General features: G+C 52.8%; 1 protein-coding gene across 3 annotated transcripts in view; it reads left to right on the top strand.

The window, feature by feature from the left end:
* The window catches only part of LOC140426578 (regulator of G-protein signaling 7), a 699692-nt gene that overhangs the window by 306670 nt on the left and 375673 nt on the right, over positions 1-17349 (top strand). For all 3 annotated transcript variants that reach the window (XM_072511531.1, XM_072511522.1, XM_072511539.1), the window contains exon 3: positions 487-583. In XM_072511531.1, coding sequence (XP_072367632.1) covers positions 487-583 — 97 coding nt within the window. The remainder of the gene's footprint in view (positions 1-486; positions 584-17349) is intronic.

The following is a 17349-nucleotide window of genomic DNA, read 5'->3' on the forward strand; positions in this document are numbered from 1 at the left end:
CCTGGGGGACACTGTCGGGGGAATGTTGCAGTCTGCTTCCCACACCGGGAAATGTCGAAAACATTCCGTTGGGGGCCCTGTAAAGAGCCCAAAAGTCCGTTCCAAGCGGGAGCTGCCGAACATGCGACTTAGCTCTGCATAGCCGCACCCGGAAGTCCCAAAGCAATTCTAAATCACGCGTAAACAGAAAATGGTGTTTAATCTTAATGTCGATTTCCCCCCCCAGAATATGAATGCTTATTTTCTTTACAAAGCCACGATTTATGCAGCTGTTTCCTTAGAAAATGGAACCCTTTCATGGAAATATCAAATTAAATCTCGTGGAGATGAAAAGGTTTTCCCCAAATGAAAGAATAACAAAGCATTGCACTTTTAGTCCTTACAAAGAACAGAATTGGCGAGCTTCAGTCTCTTTTGAAGAAAGTACATTCAAAAGTATGGAGTGCAAAAATAACATATTCAACATTTTCTCCCATCTTGTTTCAGATGGAAGATGTTATAGCACGAATGCAAGAGGAGAAAAATGGGATTCCTATCCGCACGGTGAAAAGCTTTTTGTCAAAGATCCCGAGTGTATTTTCTGGTAAGGTACTAATTTTACATGGCAAGAAATGGTAATGTCAGTTACATCAGTTACCGAGAAGTTACTGAAATCTGTTGTCAATATAATAAAAATCTTTATTGTCACAAGTAGGCTTACATTAACACTGCAATGAAGTTACTGTGAAAAGTCCCTAGACGCCACATTCCGGCGCCTGTTCGGGTACACGGAAGGAGAATTCAGAATGTCCAAATTACCTAACAGCACATCTTTCGGGACTTGTGGGAGGAAACCGGAGCACTGGAGGCAGACACGGGAAGAACGTGCAGACTCCGCACAGACAGTGACCCAAACCGGGACTAGGACCTAGGACCCTGGCGCTGTGAAGTCTCAGTGCTATTGATAGAGGCTGGGATCTCCCACCCGGGCTCTCCTCCACCCCTCATTCTGGAGGTGGAGGCGGCTCGCTATTGGCTGCAGGTGGGATCTCCCGTTCCCGCTGCAGTCAAAGATCATTTGCGTTGCAGGGGGTGGCCTTTGGCAGGACTGGATGATCCCACCAGTGGGAAGGATCGGAAAATCTCGGCCAAAGTAACTGAACAGCTAGGCAAATAGAAGTTGGTCAAAGAGAGTTGCCATGGATTTAGGAGGGGTGGAGGGTGTAATGTCTGGCTAACTTAATCACATTTTTTTGAGGAGGTCACATCGCAGCCTTCCCAATTGCCCTCTGTGCATGATTAGCAACCTTCCTTGCTGTAACCACTGGGAAACCACCTCGTAGAAGTACAACAATAGACAGAAGAACTCAGAGGAGGTTTGCAGGAGGATCTTTGTTTTTGTATTCCATGTTTGGCAGGAGCTATTGTCAAAACTCTGCTGTGCGTCCTAACTCGCAGCATGTCCTGGTCACCTATCACCCTTGCTCATTGGCTCCTGGTCAAACAAGGTCCTAACATTTAAAATTCTCATTGTTGTTTTCAAATCCTTCCATGGTCTTGCCCCACTCCATCTCTGTAATTCTCTCCAGCCCTACAGGCCTCCAAGATATCTGAATTTCTATAATTCCGGCCACTTGTGCATTCTTTTTAAACGCATTTTATTCAAACTTGTATCAAAGTAGGTTACCAGCAAATAAACACCCCGGGAAACATTCTTCCCAACAATCAGCTATACTGTTTGTACGGAATTTTCCCCTTTTTTACCCGCCCCCCCCCCCCTCTTCCCCATCACTCTCCCACCCCCCTGCGACGAACAGCTCCTCAAACAGGGTCACAAACATCCCCCACCTTTTCTCAAACTCCCCTGCTGAGCCCCTTAACTCATACTTTATCTTCTCTAACCGCAGGAAGTCATACAGGTCACCCAACCGTGCTGCTACCCCCGGTGGCGATGCCAACCGCCACTCCAGCAAAATTCATCACCGTGCAATCAGAGAGGCGAAGGCCAAGACATCGGCCTTCCTCCTCTCCATGAGCTCCGGCTTCTCTGAAACCCCAAATATCGCCACCCGAGGGTCCGGGTCCACTCCCTCCTCCACGATCCTGGCTAAGACCGCAAACACTCCCGCCCAGAATCTTCCCAATTTTTCTCAACCCCAAAACATGTGCATGATTCGCTGGCCCCCACCCACACCTCTCACACTCATCTGCTACCCCCTGAAAGAACCCACTCATTCTCACCCGAGTCATATGCACCCTGTGCACCACCTTAAACTGTATCAGGCTCATCCTTGCACAAGAGGAGGTCCCGTTTACTTTTCACAGTGCCTCACTCCATACTCCCCAATTGATCTCCTTCCCAACTCCGCTTCCCATTTCACCTTGATCTTCACCACTCCTTAAAACCTACCTCTTTGACCAAGCTTTTGGTCATTTTACCTAATGGCAGGAATCGTCAGGCCGTTCTCACCCTGGGATCTTTCGGTCCTGTCAACGAGGAATCCCCAACCCCCGCCACAGGATTCTTGGGTGGGGGGGGGGGGGGGGTGGTCGGAATGGAAAGCCCCATTGCCAGCAGTGGAATCATCTGATCAGATGATCCTGCTGCTGGCCAATGGCGGACCACCTCTGCCGCCACGGAACACGCTACAGGGGCGTGTGGAAAGTCCCTCCCAAATGGGCGGCACGGTAGCACAATCATTAGCACTGTTGCTTCACAGCGCCAGGGTCCCAGGTTTGATTCCCGGCTTGGATCACTGTCTGTCTGGAGTCTGCACGTTCTTCTTGTGTCTGCGTGGGTTTCCTCCGGGTGCTCCAGTTCCTTCCATAAGTCCCGAAAGACGTGCAGGTTAGGTGGATTGGCCAAGATAAATTGGCCTTAGTGACCAAAAAGGTTAGGAGGGATTATTAGGTTGCGGGGATAGGGTGGAAGTGAGGGCTTAAGTGGGTCGGCGCAGACTCGATGGGCCAAATGGCCCCCTTCTGCGCTGTATGTCCTATGTTCTATATCCTATGTCCTGAGACGTGCTGTTAGGTAGATTGCACATTCTGAATTCTCCCTCTGTGTACCCAAACAGGCGCCTGAATATGGCGACTACGGGTTTTCACAGTAACTTTATTGCAGTGTTAATGTAAGCCTACTTGTGACAATAATAAAGATTATTATTGTTATATAAAAGCATATAACTGCGGATGCTGGAGCTGAAACAAAACCAGAAAATGCTGGATAATCACAGCAGGTCTGACAGCATCTGTGAAGAGAGAAGGGAGCTAACGTTTCGAGTCTGGGTGACTTTGACAAAGAGTCATCGAGACTCAAAACATTAGCTCCCTTCTCTCTCCACAGATGCTGTCAGACCTGCTGCAATTGTCCAGCATTTTCTATTTTTGTTGTTTCAAATCCCTCCCATCGTCTCGTTACGCGACTCAGTGTCACATTTTACTTTATAATGCTCCTGTGAAGTGTCAAGAGAGCTTTTATTACGTTCAAGGCACAATATAAATATAGATTGCTGTTCAAAGGAAAAGTAAAAGAACTATTAAACGGACAGTGTAAAAAGGGGGAGTGTTAAAAAAATAATAGGCACCTTGTTCCAATGCCTGACATGTTTTAAACAGTATTTGCTGTGAAACAATTGGTGCTTGGAATTTCCACAGGGATTCTTCCGATTTCCCGCAATCATTTTGGTTGAAGATGTCAGAAAACTGGGAGAAATGGCATAAATAGCTGTTGCTGAAGATATTCGGGATAACGCAAAACTTTTGATGTCACTGTAAAATGGCCAATATCGCTCCGACCACCTGTTACTTCCTGTCCTCATTTTCCTTTCTACTCGGGGAGGGAATGTAAATTGGGAAAGGTATAAACCAGACAGTTAATCTGATAGAAGCCATTTTACACAGCGTCAAAGATTAAAATCACCCCCATTCACCCAGTGTTAGGGGAGGAGATTGAGAGAGCACCATGGAAATTCCACCTCACACCACATATTGTTTCACATATATAGGGCGGGATTCTCCCCTGCCACACAGGCTGGGAGAATCGCCGATCGCGCCGATTTTTTGCGTGACGCCGGTCCGACGCCGTTCCGCCATTCTCCCAACCAGCGAGAACGGCTTCATCAAGGTCGGTGCCGTGCCTGCCGGAGAATCGCCTGAGGCACTAAGTACGGTGATTCTCCGGGCCCCCCGCTATTCAGCGGCCCGGATTGGGGGGGGGGGGGGGGGGGGTGGCGGGGGTGGGGGGGGGGGGGGGGGAGGAGGGGGGGAGGGGAAGGAAGCAGTCATGCCCGTGGTGGGGGTTGGGAAGGGTTATCCGCGGGAGCGACATGCCAGCCAGCCTGCCATGGCAGGACGGTGGTGAAGACACGCTCGCAATTTGAGGTCATGCTGATGGGCAAAGGCCACTGGCGCAGCAATGAGGAGGGACGGGGTGAACTGGCCAGTGGACAGAGACTGTGGGCAAGGATCAGGGTGCTTGCGTGTCTGCAGCAAGACCTATGTGATCAGTGCACTATCACCTTCCTCAGACTGTCTGTAAGCTGTCGTCAGTTTCTCCACACAAAATATCAAAACCTATCGACACTCATCCTGTCATAACTGACAAGTAGGAACTGGAGGAAATATTTTAGGTGTAACTTTTTTTTAAAACAAGTAATGAAATGAGGTTTTGATGTTCCAGTACAGATCATACTTTGGTTCTTAAATTTTAGGGTTTTCAACCCTGAATTAGGTAGGATCAACTGCTACATGATGAAAAACTACGGGCTGGATTCTCTGATTTTGCGGCTGCAGCAGAGGGGGTAGCTGCAGAGGGCCCCCTGCCAGCCGCTGAGGCTGCAGGCCCGCACGCCCGACATGTGCAGGAGGAGGCGGAGGGGGACAATGACCACCACATCGTTGGGGATGCACAGGAGGAGGATTCTGATCTTGATGGGGCGCAGGGGGAGGAGGAGGAACAGGTGGTGGTGGCAAGGCGCTGGAGGCTACCCATGAGGCCTCGAGTCTACCGTGACCGCATGTCGTTCGAGGACTTGTGGGGCAGGGCATGAGGGAGGAGACTCCGATTGATTAGGGAGTCCGTGGCACATATATGCCACCTCATGGCGCACCTGGCACCACGTGGAACGGGGGGGGGGAGGACATGCTATCCCGGTGACCGTCAAGGTGACGGTAGCCCTCAATTTCTTCACGACGAGTTCGTTCCAGGCGCCGAACGGGGACCTATCCGGGATCTCACAGGCATCGGTGCACCGGTTCATCCGAGCCGTGACCGACGCCCTGTATGCCATCACCAACAGGTACATACAGTTTCCGGAGGACCGCGCACACCAGGATGCCCGGGCAGCGGGATTCGGCACCGGGGCCGAGATACCGATGGTCTAGGGTGCGATTGATGGAGTGCACGTCACCATGCGCCCACCCTCAGAGAGCAGGGAAGTTTTCAGGAACAGAATGGGGACCTACTCTGTGAACATTCAGGTGGTCTGCGACCATCGCATGACGATCATGCACTGTGCGCCCAGTACCCCGGCAGTGTGCATGATGCCTTTATACTGGTGCAATCGTACATCCCCGCAATGTTCGAGGGACGCCCCCCCCCGAGGGGCTGGTTGCTGGGCGACAGGTGTCATCCATTGCAGTCGTGGCTGATGACGCCTATATGGAGGCCACCGTCCAACGCAGAGACCCGCTACAATGAGGCCCATGCAGCAACCAGGGGTGTTGTGGAGAGGTGCTTCGACCTCTTGAAGATGCGATTCAGGTGCCTGGACTGCTCTGGAGGTGCCCTGCAGTACCGAGAGGGTCGGCCGCATATTTGTTGTCTGCTGTGTGCTACACAACATGGCCCAGCAGAGGGGGCCCAACGTGTCCTGGAGGAGGGGGCACAGGGGGAGCCCGATGATGGCGACTCATCTGCAGACGAGGAGGACGGGAGGATGGGGGGGGTGCACAGACATGACCTGGGGGCTGCATATGGCCGGGAAGCTGCACGACGCCACCGGCTTGGAGAGCGAGCACGCGAGGCGTTGTTCGCCGCACGTTTCACGAACGAGGGGGAGGGCATCGCTGAGCAAGGCACTTGCACCACCATTCGCACAAAGCACCACTCAGCACCCCCGATCTCCTGCAACATCCAACAACCCTAGCGCCCACACCACCACTTTCACAGCAACTTACACCTACGGCACAACGGGATGGTATCACATGGTTGCTGTGTAAGCGGGTGTGATCAGTGTCATGTTGAGTGATGACAACCCGCTCTGCGATGAGCTGTGAGCTCCGGATCGTTAGACAATGTCTGACTCATGGCCATAGTTAAACCCTCCACCTGGGTGGTCCCTGTATGCATCACGGACACTCCATCACATGCCCATGTGGGGTAGCTGGCGTTGGTGTGCCGAGGCTGGCGGGGTTTTGGGGGGGGGGGGGGGAGGGAACACACACACGGCATCATCGTTGTAGTGATTTTCGACCCCAGCGCCACTCGGCCCCCCTCACTACCCCTCAGGCACCGGACGTAGCACAGAGTCATCTAGGTTTTGTGTATCAGCGACTTTATTCGTGACATTCACAGACAAGTGCCCCAGCCCCTAGAACTAAGCTGTGCCCTGCACCCATGCCAACTTACTACATGTCTAACTTCTTTGCCTTACGGGCCCTACCACTATTCCTTGGTGTTTCCCCAGACGGCACAGCAGGAGTGGAGGTGGACGCCCTGCGACGTGGCTCCCCGTCGGCGCATGTTTCCTTGGCGGCCCGGCTTCGATGGGCCAGGCTGCTCGGTGGGCATGCTGGTTGGCGTGGTGCCACCCTGTCCTGCTAGCTGCCCACCAGATGCACCATGGACGGTACGGGGGGAGACCGAGTGTTCCGGGACCTCCCTTGCTGGAGTTACCGGGACGGGCCCCAGAACCTCCTCCTCTGTTGGGGAGCCCGGTGGCCCCCGGGCCTCACTATGGGACGGTGGTGCGAGCGGAGACGAGCACCGTTGCACCACCAACACCTGAAGCTGCCATTCCTGGAGGCCGGCTGCGGCATCGACCAGGGTCTGAACGTTCGCAGTGACAGAGCTCAGGGAGTGCGACATCCCTGTCAGGGGCTGTGCAACCTCCCGTTGTGATGGTACGATGCCATCCAGCACGTGCGCAAGGCAGCCAATGCTCTCAGCGATGGCCTGCTGAGACTGGCCCAGACCCCGGAGTGCGGCGGCAATGTCCAGTTGGCTCTGGCACATGGCTGCCTGTGAGAGGGCAGCCCTCTCATGGGCCATGGGTGACGCCTGCACATGAAGCCCCACGCCTTGCAGAACCTGACCCATGGCCGAAACCGTTGCCCCCATTGCCCCCGCCGCGGACGCCACCCGTGCGGTATCGGCCTGGGTGGTAGCCATGACCGGCACCAGTCCCTACTCGTGGACGCGGATGGACTCCTCCAACTGCATCTGCAGATGCTGGAAGACGGCCTTCATCTCGTTGTCCACTCCCTGGGTTTCCAAATGCATCGGGTCTGTGGGTGGGTCTGGTAAGTCCAGGAACCCGGGAACCGGCTGGGCAGCAGCTGGGTGCTGGGCCTGGCCTGCCCGCCGACCGTCCAGCCCCTCGGCTTCTCCTACCTCCACCTGCTGTACCCGTTCGGCTGTGTGGTGCGCACCCAGAAGCCTCATCACTAAAATGGCCAACCGAGGTGAGTGTATCTGTGATGGTGGATGTTGTGGGTGACAGCAGTGATGCAAACTCGAGGTCCTCATCTGACCTCGAGGTCCTCATCGGGTCTGGGGTCTCCTGGGTCGATCCTTGGACCGATGCACGTAGTCCGTGGCCCATGTTAGGTGCTGTGTCCGGTCTGTCCATCGTCTGTCTGGCCGTCCTCTGTGCGTCACTGTCCAGTGTCCCCGTCCTCTCTCCGTCACGACCATCTCACGGCCATCAGTGTCCTGACTGTCCATCCTGTGTTCGTCAGTGTCGTCTCTGTCTGTCCTCTCTGCATCCCCCTGCAGTGCCCCGGCCTCAGAAGAGGGCCCTCCTGTCTGTCTTCCTTCCCCTCTCTGCCGTGCGTCCCTGTGGGTGGATGAGTTTGGAGCTGGATGGCGGGGGCTTGTCCGAGATGTCCCTGGACTATCGGCTCCTGGCCCTGGAGAACACATCTACAAGATGCACTGTAGGAGCTCACCAAGTCTCCTTAGGCAGCACCTTCCAAAGCCATGACCGCTACCATCAAGAAGTTCAAGGGCAGCAGATACGTGGGAACACCACCACCTGAAGGTTCCCCTCCAGGTCAGTCACCATCCTGATTTGGAAAAACATCATCAATCTTACATTGTTGCTGGGACAAAATCCTGGAACTCCCTCCAGAACAGCACTGTGGGTGTACCCCACACATCAGGGACTGCAAGGGTTCAAGAAGGCAGCTCACTACCATCTTCCCAAGGGCAACCAGGTATGGGCAATAAATGCTCGCCTAGCCAGTGCTGCCCACACTGCCTAAATGAATAAAAGAAAAACCTCCATGCTTGCTGACCTGTCTGCAAGCCACTCATAACTTGTGTTTTGTTGAGGTTTCACTTATTCCATGAGTGACTTGGAAACAGTCAGTATATAGTTTTTCTTGAAATTATTTATTCAGAACTATTTCCACCCAAGACCTCATGATAAGAACATAAGAACTAGGCGCAGCAGTAGGCCACCTGGCCCCTCGAGCCTGCAAGAACATTGTTCTCTGGACATAGACAAACTCCCTTGAAGCCTCTTGGTTATCTAACCCTGATGTCATGCTTACATCATTATCAATACAATTGTCTAATTAATGTAACCATTAATCCTTTACTCTACATCTCCCGCCAAGTATAATCTCAAATTATTTTGTTAAACTATTTATATTACATTCTCACCATCTCTTAACCTCATGTACTGTTTACAGTTTCCATCAAACACCTACCTCCCCCACCCCCATCCAAAGTCACAGTCACCAAGGTTTGGGGCTCTCTTGGAGGATGTGTAGGTTGCAAGTGTTCCCTTTATCTTTTCCTTCAAAGGCAACACATCGGTGGAGTGGGATAACAGCTTCTCATGACAGCTGGCACCTGGGCTGTGACTCCGACAGTGACCTGGGGAAAAAAAGGCAGTGATAATCAACCAAGGAAAAACTGATTCAAGAAAGAAACACTCAGGACTTGAACGACCCCTTAAAGAGGAAAGCAACAAACTGATATTCTCTCTCTGATCATCATTTGTGTTACACACTGGGGGAAGGTGAAAGCACTGGCTTGAGAAAATGATGCATTTCACATGAAGCTGAATTATTCAGCGTTACTGTGACGGCAAGAGCAGTATTCAATACCTGAGACATGAATCAATCAGGGAGACAAAGAACATATTGAAGGCACTGCAGGACACTATTGCTCCTTCTCAAGGGCAACTAAGGATGGGCAATAAATGTTGACCTAGCCAGCAATGCCCACATCCCATAAATGAATTTTTTAAAAACTACCTTCCTGTAGGTAGTGGTATCATTTCTACATTTGCTTCAGCGAGAGGCTGCTCCGCTGCAGACAATGAAATCTCAGGGTCAGCATTTATGATGGAGGGAAGGTCATTGATGAAGAAGCTGCAGATCGGTAGACCTAGGACACAACCCTGAGGAACTCTTACAACACTGTCCTGGCAACAACCACAATCTTTTCCTGGGGGCTCAACATGACTCAAACAATTGGAGAGTTTTACCCCTGATTCCCAACAAATTAGTAAGAGGTCTTACAACACCAGTTTAAAGTCCAACAGGTTTGTTTCGAATCACTGGCCGGGATTCTCTGATCCCGCGCCGGGTCGGAGAATTGCTGGGGGGGGGGGGGGGGCGGCGCGGGAATTGCGCCACGCCGGGCTGCCCATTCTACGGCGATCGGAGAATCGGCGCAAAACACGCCCGCGGGGGCCGCCGTCGCGACGGTCGGAACGGCCCCCACGCTGATTCTCCGCGCTCGACGGGCCGAGTGGCCGCCGAGTTCTGCCGGCGTGGGTTACGTATGGTCCTACCCGGCAGGACCTCGGAGTTCTGGCTGCGGGGGCCGTCCTGGTGGGGGGGCGGCGGGGGAATCCAACTCCGGGGGCGGGGGCCTCCACGGTGGCCAGGCCTACGATCGGGGCCTACCGATCGGCGGGCGGGCTAATTCCGGGGGTGGGGGGGGCCTATGTTCCTCCGCGTCGGGCCCCTGGTAGAGATTGTTGGTAGGTGAGTGATAAGAGTGTGATTGATTTAAGCAGCGTATGGAACTGATGGGGCAGTTGGTAGGATTTGACATTTGAAGGTACATTCACTGACCTTGACCATTCGCACAAGGTCATGGAATTCTTACCAGAATAGGTGCAATCCTTGGAGACAGACTCTTGGCATTGATCACCACAATTATCTACTTCCACCCCCTGCCACAGCAAAGTTTGCGTTGTTGGCCTCCTGTTCCCTGTGGTTAGATGGACCTTTCCTCCTCTCTACCTCCTTCAGCAAGGCTCCGGTGCAGAATTACAGTCAGGAATCTTGTGCCATTCTTTTGCCTTTCCCACATCAAAATTAATTTTGGGAAAACTTCCAGCACCAGTTGCAGCCAAAATGCACCAACCACCATCTTTAAAGTGTTGCAAGCTAGTTTGAACTCGCTCTAGCCTCTCACCAATTTGCAACTTGTAGAACTCCCTCGAGACCCCCGAGGACAACCCAATTGATCGCCCCGTGGGGCTGGTGGAAGATGAGCTCCCCCGCTGAGGGGCAGGGGCGTATCAGCGGGGCTCGTTCAAATCCACCGATAAAAAACGGACAGGAAGGGAACCGCCATCTTCGGTTTGTCCTGGCTGGGACGGGTTGTACTCCCCGCCGCTGTACTGTTTGCATTTACTCTGGAATAAACAACCTGCTTTAAACCTTATTGGGATTCCTGTGATTGCAATTCAACCCCTTCTCAATTGTGCAGCCACTAAACAGCACATTTCACACTGGCTGCATGCCTGTGGCCTACATCGGAAGCAACAGACACAGGTTAATCTAGCATCCTGATGCCCATGACCGTTTTCAGGGGATACTGAGTATCACGGCCAGGTTTTCACTCACATGTAAAGGGGTCGTACACCGTGGGCAGGATTCTATAATAATGGGGCTATGTCCCCACGCCGGTGTGAAAACAGGCGCCAACGACTCCGGCGTCAACGGCTCCCAAAAGTGAGGAAGTCTCCCCTTCCTAGGGGGCTAGGTTGGCGCCGGAGTGGTCCCCGCAGCTCCAGCCCGGCGCGGAGTAAAGTAGGCCCCCACGGAACCAGCCCGGCCGCCGATTGGTAGGCCCCGATCGCGGGCCAGGCCACCGTGGCCCCCCCCCAGGGTCGGATCCCCCCCCCCCCCACCCCCCCACCTCCAGTCGGCCCCCGCACACTCTCCTTCCAGGTTCCGCTGTGTGAGACCTGAGTAACCCACGCCGGCGGGACTCAGCCAAACCCGTCGGCCCATCGGGGGCCGGAGAATCGCCGGGGGTGCCGCTGTCAACGGCCCCGCCGATTCCGTGGGGGCCCGAAAAACGCCGCCGGAGAATGGGGAAGCCGGTGTCGGGGCAGCGGGGTGCCCCCCCCCCCCCCCCCCCCCCCGGGGATTCTCCGACCCGGCGCAGGATTGGAGAATCCCGGCCTGTATGTACCTTGGTCTCTGATTTGTTCATTTTCTCAGATCACACCTTCTGTGTTACATCCTTCGCAAACACTGCCTTTGCATTTGATGAGCTCCAAACTCATTCACAAAACAGGAAATAATCAGAAGTGACCACACGGGGAATACAAAAACCTAGTGCAAAAAAAGGGGTTAGAAAGTTACAAATAACGAGTCTCTGTGTCCTGGAGGACAACAAATCAAACTGGATCAACATTTAACAATAAAAATAAAGGAAAGGTGAAGTAAAGAAAATTCTCCAAATATTTTGGGATGCTCTTTACCGTCACCGTTCTGTGCTTGAAATGCCTATATCGCTTGCTGGAAGCCTATTTTATTTGAGAAACCTCCGCCTTGAGCTTACACAGGATCTCAGATGTATAACTGTCAGCTTTCGAGATTTATGAAGATATTACTATACAGCTCCCAGCATGTAGCTGGCCTGCAGATCCTCGATGTTGTTATGATTGACAGGAAGACAATGCTCTCATCTAATGGTAAGCTATGGACCGTCAACTGCAATCGGATTGGATTGACTTCTTGTTTGTTTTCAGGTGTCACACAGGATGCTGAATCTAATTCCAGTAATAAAGCTACTCAGACATGAGAGAGAGGTTTTTGACTTCAATATGAACACACAAAACTGTCATATAAGAAAAGAAGTTACACGAGAATAAAAATTTGTCATCTCATTATTCCTTCCAGTCCCTTCTGCCTATTTTTACTTGACTATCGTTTGAGCCTTAGCTCGTTGTAATATTTGATTTACAGCCCAGAAGGGGTGTACTTGCCTTTTCTATCTATTGATTCTCACCATCAAGTGTGGAGGTGCTCGATCTAGCAGAGAGAGACTGAAATTAATCTCATATGTGAGTAGCAGAGTCTCTGATGGGCCTCATGGGTCTTTAAAAACTGCAGCCACAGTTGCGAAATGAACATGTAAATGGGGGGTTTCAGCGTGCCATAGATCAGAAAATCGCTTTCCTGCCTTTCCCCGCTGTGACTTGTTTGATGGAGGGGCCCCTTTATAAACAGGTGCACCTCTCCTCTGGTGACCCCAGTCAACTAGGTGTACCTCATACATTTTTCTTTAAAGGTACCCCGAACATGGTAAATCTAATATGAGATGAAAATAGGAGCTGACAGCAATAATGCATGAGTCTGAGGGAGATAGGTTGAATGTATCATTAGATAATTGGTGAGCTGAGTTAGAAGACTGTGTACTTCGCCCCACGCCAGAACATTGATACATAAACTGGACAGACACTGTGGTGCAGTGTTGGAGGGGGTGCTGCATTACTGATGGTGCTGCATTACGAATGGTGCTGTGCTTTAGATGAATTATGAATTGGGACTCAATCCATTTGAATGGTTTAGATCGATGTTAAAGATCCCAGAGCACGATGCTTTGAATAATTCTGGTTTACATTATTCCAACAGATAACTCCATAAAAACTCATGTGTTCTCCCCGTGTGTGCGTGGGTTTCCTCCGGGTGCTCCGGTTTCCTCCCACAGTCCAAAGATGTGCAGGTTAGGTGGATTGGTCATGCTAAATTGCCCTTAGAGTCCAAAATTGCCCTCAGTGTTGGATCGGGTTACTGGGTTATGGGGATAGGGTGGAGGTGTGGGTTTGGGTAGGGTGCTCTTTCAAAGAGCTGGTGCAGACTCGATGGGCCGAATGACCTCCTTCTGCACTGTAAATTCTATGTATGTCTATGTAAACATTCATGGTTAGAGAAAGACTTCACTATCTCATGTTCCAGTGGAAGTAATGGTAAGCCAAGAAGCAGAAGTGATAAGAGCTCGAGCCAGAGCACAGAAAGTGATAAATACTCCAAGAGCAGAAATGGTTACAATAAATAATAATATACTTGTTAAAATAGAAGTAAAATGATGAAAAGTAAGGACACACTAAATTGCAGAAGCAGAGCATCAGCAACAATATCAAAAAAATGTGGTAAGTCAAACAGTGTGAGATTGACACTATTACTGCTGAAAAACTAGGTGGGAACAGTGCCATCTGATTAGAGTTCTGTAAAAATGTAGATACCATAAGATTTCAAAGCACAAGTTCAGCTTAAAACGTGTGAGGAAATTACCATTATAGAGACCTAACCGGACATGACCCTTGAGTTAAATATTCCAGGCTCTATGATCTTTAGAACAGACAGGGAACTGGGAAAGGAGTAAGAGTCGAAGGAGAAGGGATGGAATTTTCCATTCCAGTGCAGTGGGGGACGGGAAAATCAGTATTATTCCCACTGGGTGGCAGATCGGAATAATCTACACGGTTTTCATCTTTCAGCTCACTAATTATGGAGGAGTTTGTTGAATCTCGTGGAGGGGTAGGCAGGGACTTGTCCGTCCCACCGTCACCTCATGGAGTCAAAGGTCCTGGCACCATACTTAAATGGCATCCAGACACATATTCGCTCACTACGGGCCAGGTGTATTGCTTTGTTCTGATTCTTAATAATGCCTAAAAAAACAAACTCTCCACTCCACGGTTCAAGGTGGCCTTCCTGGAGATCATCTTTCCGAGGGATAGAAGCAGAGGAGGTCCACCAAATTGACCACACCAGCCTGGGAGGAGGACACTGCCCATTACCAACATAAAAGGACTGTTCTGCAGTGCAGGAAAAGAACAAATAATCACAGCTGCCTCGCAATGCCAGGGACCTGGCTTCCTCCCACAGTCCAAAGGTGTGCAGGAAAGGTGGATTGGCTATTCTAAATTACCCGTAATGTCCAAAGGTTAGGTGGGGTTATGTGGTTACAGGGAAGGGGTGGGGGAGCGGGCCTAGTTAGGGTGCTCTTTCAGAGGGTCGAATGGCCTCCTTCTGCACTGTAAATACTATGGGCAGGATTCTCCGACACCCCCAGCCGGGCTGGAGAATCGCCGGTTGGGCGGCGTGAATCCCGCCCCAACACCGGCTGCTGAATTCTCCGGCGCCATTTTTGTGGCGGGGTGGGAATCGCGGTGCGCTGGTTGGGGGCCGTTGGCAGCGCCCCATGGAACGTTAGCATAGTTGCTTCACAGCTCCAGGGTCCCAGGTCCAGTTCCCGGCTTGGGTCACTGTCTGTGCGGAGTCTGCATGTTCTCCCCGTGTCTGCGTGGGCTTCCTCCGGGTGTTCCGGTTTCCTCCCACAGTCCAAAGATGTGTGGGTTAGGTAGATTGGCCATGCTAAATTGCCCTTCGTGTCTAAAAAGGTTAAGTGGGGGTTACTGGGTTAAGGGGATAGGGCCCCCCCACCGGCGATTCTCCGCTCCGCGATGGGCCGAGTGGCCGTCCGTTTCCGGCCAGTCTCGCCAGCGTAAATTTACACAAGGTTCTTACCAGCGGGACCTGGCCCTGCGGGCAGCCTGCAGAGTCCTCGGGGGGGCGTGGGGGGATCTGACCCTGGGGAGGGGGGGGGGGCACGGTGGCACGGTGGCCTGGTCCGCGATCAGGCCCACTGATCTGCAGGCAGGCCTGTGCCGTGGGGGCACTCTTTCCCTCCGTGCCGGCCGCTGTAAAGCTCCGCCATGGCTGGCGCGGAGAAGAAACCCCCTGCGCATATGCAGGAATCACGGCCGCAGTTCTGGGAACACGCTGGTGCTCCTGTGCATGCGCCAATTCTCGCCGGCCGGCGGAGGCCCTTCAGCGCCGGTTGGCGTGGCGCCAACCACTCCAGCGCCGGCCTAGCCCCCGAAGGTGGGGAGGATTCCGCACCTTCTGGGTGGCCCGACGCCGGAGTGGTTCACGCCACTCTTTGGCGCCGGTACGAACCGCCCGATGGATACCTGAGAATCCCGCCCTATGATTCTTTGACAATGAAGGTTCAGTTGTGTCCCTAGTATTGAAGCATGAAGAGAACTTCAATCGTGACAACCTGGCTTCACTTTATTTGTTTTTAAATCTTGTAGCTATGAGGTTGTCACTGGCACATCTGCAGTGCCATGCCATGTAATGGCATCCTCGTGTGACTTGTGTGAATCATTGGCATCATCAGATTCATCTGCTTCCAACCTCTTCTTCATCCGAGGAGACGTCTAGCTTTCTACATCATCTGTCTGGCAACACATTCCCCCTTTACAGCATTAGGTTACGTTGAGTGCAGCAAATAATGGTGATGTTGGACACCCTGTATGGTAAGTATTGGAGAGCTCCGGTCTAAACATCTGACACGCATCTTTAAGAAACCATTAGTTTGTTCTATTACGGACCTTGCGACTGAGTGTTAAGCATTGTATCTCTCCTCAGATGCACTCTGTGACCAAAGAACGGGCATCATTAGCTGTATCGTTAGGGGACAGCCCTTCTCTTGAGGAGCCAACACTCTAAGAACCAATCTCCCTCAAATATCTCTGGTACTTGGAATGACTCAAGATACTTCATCCCTGCTGAACTGCACGTAATGATGAGCTTTACTGAAGAGGGCATCAATGTATTTGTGTGTCATTTATTGTGAGCTTCCACAAAGGTCCCCAGTGGAAGGTACCGCAGGCAAAAGCGTTCAGTGCAGTGGTAACCTAAGGTACTGTCATTAGATGCTCTCCAAGTCTGTGCAGCATGCGCTCCTCACAGAGAAAATGGCAAATATTAGCTTCCACATCCCTAGATAAGTAAAGATGCCTGTGGTATTGTCTTTCACTCATCTCCATGTATGAGCTGCGTCTTCTGTAGACTCTGAAACTCGCCAAAAGTCTTAGTGGACTTGGTCCCTCTTCGTCAGCATCTGGAACATCCCAAGCCCGCTGGCTTTTGTTCCTTCGGGTGATTGTCTTCCCTGAGCATGCCACATGCCACTGGATGGATCAGATGCCAATTAAGACCATGGGTGGGATTCTACCCTACCCGGCGGGGCGGGGGTTTCCGGCGTAATGGAGTGGCGGGAACCACTCCGGCGTCGGGCCGCCCCAAAGGTGCGGAATTCTCCGCACCTTCAGGGGCCAAGCCCTCACCTTGAGGGGCTAGGCCCGTTCCGGAGTGGTTTCCGCTCCGCTGGCTGGCGGGATAGGCCTTTGGCACCACGCCAGCCGGCGCCGAAAGGTTTTCGGCAGGCGACGCATGCACGGGAGTGTCAGCGGCCGCTCACGGCATCCCCACGCATGCGCAGGGGAGGGGGTCTCTTCCCCGCCTCCACCATAGTGAAGACCATGGCGAAGGCGGAAGAAAAAGAGTGCCCCCACGGCACAGGCCCGCCCGCGGATCGGTGGGCCCCGATCGCGGGCCAGGCCACCGTGGGGGCATCCCCCGGGGCCAGATCGCCCCGCGCCCCCCCCCCAGGACCCCGGAGCCTGCCCGCGCCGCCTTGTCCCGCTGTTCAAAAGGAAGTTTAATCCACGCCGGCGGGCGAGGGTTGACAGCGGCGGGACTATGGCCCATCGCGGGCCGGAGAATCGCCGGGGGTGGGCCCGCCGACCGGCGCGATTCCCGCCGACCAGCGCGGCGCGATTTCCGCCCCCGCCGAATCTCTGGTGGTGGAGAATTCGGGACACGGCGGGGGCGGATTCACGCCAGCCCCCGGCGATTCTCCGAGCCGGTGGGGGGTCGGAGAATCGCGCCCCATATGTGCCATGGCATCTAAACTTGATGGATTCGCACCTAAATGTGCGACATTCGTAAAGGAACCAAGCTCGTTTATTGTCCAATAGATCTTTGAGTCAAGAGCTCTGCTGATCCATGCTCTGCATCATTTGAGCAGAG

Source organism: Scyliorhinus torazame, chromosome 1 (assembly GCF_047496885.1).
Source record: "Scyliorhinus torazame isolate Kashiwa2021f chromosome 1, sScyTor2.1, whole genome shotgun sequence".
In the NCBI taxonomy this organism is placed as follows: Eukaryota; Metazoa; Chordata; class Chondrichthyes; order Carcharhiniformes; family Scyliorhinidae; genus Scyliorhinus; species Scyliorhinus torazame.